Here is a 9,571-nt window from a genome sequence, read left to right on the forward strand (position 1 = left end):
CTCATTCAGAAAGGCAAATGGGATAGACATTGGAAGAAGGTGAAAACAAGGAACAAGACAGGAGCCTACCACAGAAGGCCTCTGAAAGACTATTCTGCAGGGTGTCAAAGCAGATGCTGAGACTCATAGCCTAACTTTGGGCAGAGTACATGGAATCTTATCAAAGAAGGAGGAGATAGAAAGACCTGGAGGGGACAAGAGCTCCACAAAGAGAGCAACAGAACCAAAAAAATCTGGGCCCAGGGCTCTTTTGTGAGACTGATACTCCAACCAAGGACCATGCATGGAGATAGCCTAGAACCCCTGAACAGATTTAGCCCATGGCAGCTCAGTGTCCAAGTGGGTTCCCTAGTAATGAGAACAGGAACTATCTCTGACATGAACTCAGTGGCCTGCTCTTTGATCCCCTCCCCCTCAGAGGGGTGCAGCCTTACCAGGCCACAGAGGAAGACAGTCCTGATGAGACCTGATAGGCTAGGATCAGATGGAAGGGGAGGAAGACCTCCCCTATCAGTGGACTTTGGAAAGGGCATGGGAGGAGAAAAGGGAAGGAGGGCGGGATTGGGAGGGATGAGAGAGGGGGCTACAGCTAGGATACAAAGTGAATAAATTTTAATAAATAAAAATATAAAATTCAGAATATATACTTCAAAAAGGGCAGGGAGAGGAATCTTTCCGCCTCTGTGGCTGGCTCAAATTCCACCCTTCTGTCAATTCACAATCACTCAAAATCAAGGGGGGAAGAAAGTAAGAAAGCTCAGGAAATTAAAGTGTGTGGAACAACTTTCCTTACAAAGTACCAAATTGTTATAATGCAGAAGACTTGGTCAGGAAAGTTCTAGCAGATGATGCCCATCTGTGGCTCTCCCTGACTCTCACAAGACAAGAGGAACTTGCAACCAAGACTTATATCACAGGACAATGCTTTTTAGCTTTTCTCTTTGATATATTCTTTTCAGTTTTCATACATACACACACACACACGTATATGTATACATCAAAATGCTGTATACATGTCTGTATTTATGTATATATATATATACATATATATATAGTACTTTGATAATGTCTTACATATACATTACCCTCTCTTCCCTCCTACTTCTACAGATTCAAGAATGTCTCCTCTTACGTTCGTGCCTTCTTTTCTATGACCTACTGAGTTTGCTGCAGGTTGTTTATATGAGTATAGTTGGGGTTATTTATTTGAGCAAGACAGATTTACTAGTGGCAACAACACTGAGAATATGACTTCCCAGTACCCGAGTAACAACATTCTGTGGTAAAATATTCATGGACCCTGTCTTGAACAGGTGATCGCAATGCTGTGAGTTCATAAGTGTAACAGTCAAGCCGTGTCCAGATCATTTCATGGCACTTTTTCCCATCCTCCAGCTCTTACCTTCTTTCTGTGGCCTTTCTGTTGGTGTTCCATGAAAGCTGAGCCCTCAGCAATCTCAGGACTCTGATTCGTCCTGGAAAGTTTTAAAAACTCCTTTCCCTTAATGAATTTCATTGAACATTTTTCCCGACGGCCCCAACAAATAAATTTTCCAAAGATATATTATGTATCTTTTCCTATACCAATGTTCATTGAAGAACCACACATCACTGAAACAGCTAGGATGTGCCTTTGTCCTCAAAAAGAATGAATAGATCTATGATGTTAGATGCTCGCATAGACCAATCTTTCCCAAAAAGTCAGAGAACAGAAGAACGCATAGTTTTGTGCCTTCCACAGTCTTTGAAGGACTTTAAAAGACAGCTGCCCTGGTTAACCTTAACTGTCAACTTGATACAATTTTGAAATATCTGAGAAGACAATCTCAAATGAGAAACTATCTAAAACAAATTAACCTGTGTCCATGTCTCTTGGAGAGTTGTCTGGATTGCTAGTTGATGTGGGGGAGTCCAGCCCATTGTAGGCAGCACTATTTCCTAGGCAGGTGGCCTTGAACTCTGTGAGAAAGCTATCTGAGGATAAGCCTGTCAGCCAGAAAACAAACTACTTCATTGCTACTGCCATACTTCTTTGACTGTGAGGTACGTTCCTTTATCGAAGGTACTGCTAACTGTAACGCCAGGTATCAAGATTCTATCAAGATTCTGCCTTGACTTCCCTCAGGGATGGACAATGACCTGGAATCATTAGATGAATAAATCCTTTCCTCTGCTAAGTTGCTTTCGGTTGGAATGTTTTGTAACAGGAACAAAAATGAAACTAGGACAGCCATATGGAAACTTACTACTTCATAGGCCACTTACAAATATGTTCGTCTAAAAAAGGAGAAGGTAAATATTCTTCATGGCTAGATAATGATGCTTTTGGAAGTGAGTTATACATAAAAAAAAAAAAAAAAAAAAACAGTGCCAGGTGGCACACCTCCTTAGAATCTGTTTCTTTGGGAGCCCTTTCCCCCCAACACACACAAAAAAAAGAAAAAGAAAAAAAACAGTAGAGATTTCTTACCATTCTTCATCATGGCCTACCAGAACTAGATGATAAGATTCTGTTGCCAAAGACACCATATATAGATATGATGTAGAGAAATCATGCTGGACTTGAGCTGCAAAGTTCCTCCCTGCTATCTAGTTTTCATGTGGCCAGAAGGTGCTAACAGGCTGCTGAGAGGGAAAAGTCACCAGCTTTGAGCTCTGGGATATTACCCACAAGGAAAGAAGAACCCACTGGTTCAACAGTGGCATGACTGTTTTGGGGGAAAACCAACTGTTCTCTGAGTGGATTTAATCTCCCCTCCATGGGAAAGAAAATTTGTTCCTGGTACTGTAAACCTTGAAAAAAAAAAAACAAACAAACATGGTTTGATGGGCTTGGAGTGTAATAACCCTATGGGAATTTATTTCTGTTGTTCATCTAAACTGCCTTCTAATTATTTACATTTCTACACATAAACAAGTACTACAGCTTTCCATAGAGAAACATTTATCTATTTATTTATTTATTTAGCTGTGAATTGTACTGAATGCAGAGAGTGATGGCTGCTCAAGGTACGGACAATAAATGACAGCTGAGTGTTCTGCCCTAACAAGACATTTATGAACACCCTTTCTTTCAAAAGCTCATAGGGCATCATGGAAAAGGGAGAAGGGAAACATAAATACCAGAAGCTCTGGAGAAACACATAAAATACTGTCTATCTTCTTGGCACGGCACAGCCCATTCCAATCATGACCCTAGAGGAGCTGCAGCTCTCTGCACTGGGTCTGCACAAGACTGGCCTTCTAAACAAAAAGTCATAGACTGAAGAAGGGCTCATGGGACCCTAAGCTTCCTTCTCAACTATTGGCTGGCTTCTGGAGAAGGGGCAGTTGTCTTCAGCTGCATACCCAACCGTGAGCCCCACCAGCTTCCAATGGATAATTCCACACTTGTAGTCACACAGTTAGCCCCGGTTAAATTCAGTGGGTCACAAAACAGAACAAAACCCACCATTATTGTATAAATGGACAAGCAGGAAGGAAGTGCCTTTGACAAAGGTGAGAGGGAGACTGGAGGAGGTGGGTGTGGAAGTAATCAGAATGTGTTATACACACATGTGAAGTTATCAAACCACAAAGAGTAGGAGGAATAATTTGGAGAGCAAAGAAATGTGGACATTTTTACATGCGTATGTGTGGTTTGCAAGTAATTACTTAGAAACCCTAATAACTCCCACTGGGACCATGGGACTCAGAAGAATGTCCATGCTCACATCCAAATTCCCTCTGCTAATTTTCGTATTAAGTTTTGGGTTCATAAAATAGCGCCTGTGGCCAGGACAGTTTGGGATAGGAAGAAGATGTGACTCCTAAGATCAGTCCTTCCAGGGTGAAGGCTAAAGAGATGAGATTGAAGTCAGCCATGCCAAATCTTCACATGGCTTTCACCTGCAAATGTGGTGTTTTCTCTCCCCCAGCTGCACCGAGGCCTTAATGATGTACGCTTACGGCGGCACACTGACGAATGTAGGTAAGGACACCGAACCGTCAGAGCGCGTGCGAAGCGCTGTGCAGCGTAGATGCTGGAACACTGTGGCTAAGATGCTGCAGAAATGGCTGAAGGTTTAACAGCTCTAAGCATAAATGTGACATTAAGTATTAGGAAGTCAGGAATGCCTTCTGGAGAAGGAGCAACAGACATGGGCTCAGTGCAGCAAAGAGAGAAGGAAGGTTTTGCTAGGAAAAAAAAAATAATTGAAAAAAAAAATCAGGCTTTGTTCCCATTTAGGATTTAGGATAATCCTTCAGGGATCATGAAACCTTTCTCTACAAAATAATTGCCTCCTTCTTAAGACCCCAAATTCTCTTTAAAAACTGTGGCCATACCAGAGGCAGATTCATATGCATATTTACTTAATCCATAGGCAGCCATATTCCCAAGCACACTGATCCAGCACGCAAGTCTTTGTTCCACTTGATCAGTTCCCACAAACTCCTTAAAACAAAAAGAACAAGTTGGCTCAAAGAGTTTTATGGAGAGGAATTTTACATACTGTGAATGTCTTTGTACGCAATGCTTCCTTCATAGGCAAGGAAGATGATACTTTCTGAAGAAAAAGATCCAAGTTAATTGAGAGCCTGTTGCCTGTTAGGGACTTCACAAACATTGCCATTTTTATTCTTTACACAGCTTCATGAAGTAAGTGTTGTGCTTTCTTAGCTTTACAAAGAAAACCAAAAGAACATAAAGAATTCATTCCAAGTAAGAAGAAGGAAGAAGAGACAGAATTCTAAACTAGTTATGTCTTGCTCTTAAGCCCTTGACTTCATCCTGTAGTTAATACAATCAAGAAGCCCCAGACAACACGGTTTTCTCAAGAACTACTTTGTAATCTGCATCTCTATCTTGCATCTTTGAGGCCAAGGCAAAGAGAAGAGCAAAATAGTTTCTTAGAGGCTTGGCCTGCAGCTCAGTAATAGAATGCTTACCTTCAATGCTTAAAGACCTAGGTTCAATGGCTGCAGAGATAAGACAGGTAAACACAAGTATTTATTTACATAACTTTTTTAAAACATTGCTTTCCAAAGCTCCCAAACATACTTCCTAGCTGGGCACTGAAACAGGAACTATATATCTGTGCGATTGTGCCAGGTAATTGAATCAAACTCAGATGCAAAGTGTATATCTCTCTCCTCTGAGTAGGGGTTCGTCCTTTTGGCACCATCATAAGCCTCCTCAGACAATGCTGAGGAACTGAAAGTCAAAGGCTGACTTCACAACTCACCTGCTAGGTGACTTTCTGCCACTTAAATCTCTAATAAATATTATCTCTATATAATGTTTGAGCTACAGTTGATCTTTAGGCTAGAACAGATTGTTCAGTCTTGGCTGACTTGGAGGGGAAAAAATGAAATAAAATTTCTCTCAGTTGTTTCTACTCTTCCGTCCCCATCCACAGCTTCATAATAAAAGAATGGACAGCTACCAAGGGAAAAGTGGTGGCTGTCATTGTGTCCACTTACGGTAGGGCGAATGCCAAAAATTATAAATGGCAAGTTGAAGAGACATTATCTGATATATCTTTCTAGGCAGGACAAAAAAAAAGGGAAATTCACCTTACCAACCATCTACATCACCCTGGTAAGGTTAGGTTTGGGGGAGGGAAAGAAGCAAGGATTGGAGAGAGAGTGGGGAGCTTTGTTCTTCAGATCCACTCACACTTCCGCAGAGCAGAGGGGCAGTGAGCTGATTAAGAATCCTCGGTCCTGCCAGACAATGCATGGTGTCTGAGCTTTCATTCTTTTATTTTTTTTTTCAGCCTATATGTATACGATGAGTGCAGGTAGGTGGTTTGAGGAATCCAGAAGAGAACTTCAGATTTGTGGAGCTGAAGTTGCAGGCAGTTGTGAGCGGTCTGGCATGTGTCCTTGGGTCCTCTGCAAAAGCAGCAAGTGCTTTTAATCTCCGAGGCGTCGCTTCAAACCCTGACCTTAGAGGTTTCTGCACGAAGAAGTCCTGCAAATGAGGATCATGTCTATAATATATGCCCCGTGCTACATGACCAGACAGGGGGGCAGCAACGTGATTTGGTTGCTCTTACTCTGAGCAGGGAAGTGGAGCTTGGTTAAGGTGTGGCTCAGGCAGTGTGATGGCAGTCCCTCTTCCTCCGACTCTGGAGTGGCAGAGAGCAGGCTGTGCATGTGCCTAGCTCACAGCCCTATATGCTTAGGGCCTGGATAAACCTTTCCCTCCCTTTTTCATATACACACATGCCTGGACCTTGGCTACTTTCTTCATTAATAAAACCACCTCTACAGCCATTCTTCGTCATCTTTTTATCGTTGTTGTTTCAATATCATCATTTATCTCCAAAATATGAGAATCCATAAAATGAAATTTTAAATTTAAAGGGCATCATTTGTGTGATATGGCATTGTAAGAAGTGAAAGAAAGGTGATGGCTTCAAATTCCATTGTGATGGGAAGAAGAAAAAAAAAGAGTGATAAAATTCAACCCTTGAAAGTGCTTAGAAAAAGTTAGTAAGAAGTTCTTTACATTAATTATTTTTTGACTTGTGTGTCCTGAAATTGATAGGAGATATGGAGTAGTAGAAAAACCCAGGAATGAAGATCCAAACGAAATTTGGTGGGTTTTTTTTTTCCATCCTACCACTGGCTTTCTGTATGACCGTGGGGAATTTACTTATTTTTATTGTGATGAATTTGTGAGATAAATGTATCTACCCCTTGAGCCTCAGAATGATGTTCAGAAACATTGTATTTAAACATGTGGTGGTTTCTAAAATGATAACATATCTCCATGCAGATCCCTATTATGTGATTGGAGAGTGGCAATTCACTCCAGTGGCTTTAAGACAGACAGACAGAAGACAGAAAGAAAGACAGAGCACACGTACATAAGAGAGTACACATGCCAGCGCCAAGGTATGGAAGTCAGAGGACAACTTGTAGGAGTTTGGCCTCTTCTTCCACCATGTAGGTTCTGAGAAACAAATTCAGGCCTTCAGGCTTGGCAGAATGTGCCTTTGCATGCTGAGCCATCTCAGTGACTTTTTAACTATAGAAACAAAGTGAAGTAAAATCAGACTATTTGAATTGACAGAGCTGGAGGAAGCCCAGAACCTGTTCTGTGAACCCTGCCATAAGGCGATCTTCCTTAGAGCTTCTAGAGAGAAGTTTTAGCAGGAGCCACAAGCACCCACTAAGTACAGTATGAAAACAAATGATCTAGCCTAAACCACAACTTGTACTAAGAACAGAGCCGAGGCAGGTTGGATCCAGTGCTTTTCCCAGGTAAGAGAGCAAGTACCTGAAGAACATGTTACAATGACGAATTACATAACTGTGTATGTTCTATCATTGCAGGATGCAAAATCTTTAGTGCTTCGGTAATATTAGCATTTCCTCCAAAGGTGTACACAGAGGAAGAAATGCCATTCAATGGCCCTGAGAAACCACACCAAGGTGACTGAATTTATTTTTTGTGGCCTTACCCAATCTCAAGAACTGAGCTTACTCTTGTTTTTCTTTTTATCTATGGTTTATATAACAACTGTGTTAGCAAATATTACTATCATGGTCACTGTGACCTGGGAGTCCCGCCTCCACACTCCCATGTACTTCCTGCTTCGCAACCTCTCTGTCTTGGACATCTGCTTCTCCACCATTACTGTTCCAAAGGTCCTAGTAGACCTACTCTCAAGAACAAAGACCATCTCTTTCAATGGCTGCTTCACTCAGATTTTTTTCTTCCACCTGCTTGGTGGGGCAGACATTTTTTCCCTCTCCGTGATGGCGTTTGATCGTTACATGGCCATCTCCAAGCCCCTGCACTATGTGACGATCATGAGTAAGGGGCGGTGTGTAGCCCTCATTGTGGCCTCCTGGGTGGGGGGCTTTGTCCACTCCATTGTGCAGATCTCCCTCTTGCTCCCACTCCCCTTCTGTGGACCCAACGTTGTTGATGGTTTCTACTGCGATGTCCCACAGGTCCTCAAGCTCGCCTGCACTGACACCTTTGTTCTTGAGCTCCTGATGATCTCAAACAATGGCCTGATCACCACATTGTGGTTTGTTCTTCTCCTTGTGTCCTACACAGTCATCTTGACAATGCTGAGGTCACACAAAGGAGAGGGAAAGAGAAAAGCCATCTCCACCTGCACCTCCCACATCACTGTGGTCACCCTGCACTTCGTGCCCTGCATCTATGTCTATGCCCAGCCCTTCACTGCCCTCCCCATGGACAGAGCTGTCTCAATCACCCTAAATATTATTGTTCCTGTCCTCAACCCAATGATCTACACCCTCAGAAACCAGGAGATGAAGTCAGCCATGAAGAGACTCAGGAAAAGACTCATCCTTTCTGAAGTAGAATAGTTCCATTGCTGATGATGGAAAAGGGAGACAAAATGGAGTCACATTATGTTTAATGTTGGAACTCAGCTATTCCCAATTAACTATGGTGATGTGGTATGTATAGGAGGATCTGGTTTATAAAATTGTTTGTAAGCATGGACATCAATAGAAAGTTAAGTAAAAAGAATTTAACCCTTGAAGAGAGACTAACAGAAAGCAAGAAATAAACATGAACTATAATAGAAGTGTCAGGATTGCCCATCAATGGTCTTAAGGAGAGGTTTTTGATTTTGAGACATATAGGGATCACCGTAGTCATCTGTCTCAAAATCGTAGGTATATAGGACCTATCTCTCCCTTTATTGGCAGTCATTCTATGATTTGGGGGCATCTACTATGAATTAAACACTAGTAATTTCCGTCTTCCATTCTAAGTGAACACACACTTGTTATAAATGGTTTTTAAAGAATCCATGCTATCATTCATTCCCTATGACTTTGTCGAAAGTGCCTGTGAACTTGATTTCAGGATGCTTTTGTAAAACTCAATAAATAAATACATATATCCAGTAATTTATATGCATATATCGATATATAAATAGCAAGAATCTGGAAAGAGCTGTTCTACATTTACATCTACCTTGTACATAACTGATTTGAGCGTTTGAAAAATAAACTTATTATCTAGCACAATAAATAAATATCTTGTTTTTGATATGTATACTGCTTTGTGGTGTCCTTTACTGCAGTATATTAAAATGCAATAAAGTTGTCAAACTAAGATATCTAATTCTCCTTTATACTTTCAATGTCTAAATGGAACTCGGCCCATTTACTTAAAGTAAATCTGACTTGAATCTGTGGGATTGGAGAAACAAAGGCCTGTTCTAATCTCCGCTGTGCAGTCTTCATTGTCTTTCCATGTACTCAGTGAAAACTCTGGTACTGCTGAGCTCGTGGGTTCACCTGACTGTTTTGTGCTGCCTCCCCACAATCTCACTCTACTGACTCCGCTTCTGTCAGAGTGGCCTCCTTCCACCATCTCACAGCTGGAGAGATGGCTGAATGGTACAGAGCACACACTGTGCTTACAGAGGACCTGAGTTCTGTTCCCAGAACCAGCATTAGCTTTACTCACAGCTACCTATAACTCAAGTTCCAGATGGATACGGTGCTGTCTTCCGGATTCCACAGGCGCCTGCCCTCACACGTGTGCACATATTCATAATTTAAAATAAATACTTTGAAAAGAAAT

The 9,571-nt window shown here is 41.7% G+C and overlaps 1 protein-coding gene across 1 annotated transcript; it reads left to right on the forward strand.

The window, feature by feature from the left end:
* The first annotated feature begins 7,401 nt into the window (after window positions 1-7,401).
* On the forward strand, window positions 7,402-8,337 carry LOC129681840 (olfactory receptor 4D11-like). The gene has a single exon (XM_055614019.1). The coding sequence runs from the start codon at window positions 7,402-7,404 to the stop codon at window positions 8,335-8,337; it is 936 nt and encodes a 311-aa protein (XP_055469994.1).
* Window positions 8,338-9,571: the final 1,234 nt, after the last annotated feature.

The sequence above is a fragment of the Psammomys obesus genome, unplaced genomic scaffold (assembly GCF_907164565.1).
Source record: "Psammomys obesus unplaced genomic scaffold, mPsaObe1.curated_primary_1811, whole genome shotgun sequence".
NCBI lineage: Eukaryota > Metazoa > Chordata > Mammalia > Rodentia > Muridae > Psammomys > Psammomys obesus.

Coding starts and splice junctions, on each gene's coding strand:
- LOC129681840 (XM_055614019.1), top strand. CDS start 7,402: ATGGCCCTGAGAAACCACACCAAGGTGACTGAATTTATTTTTTGTGGC.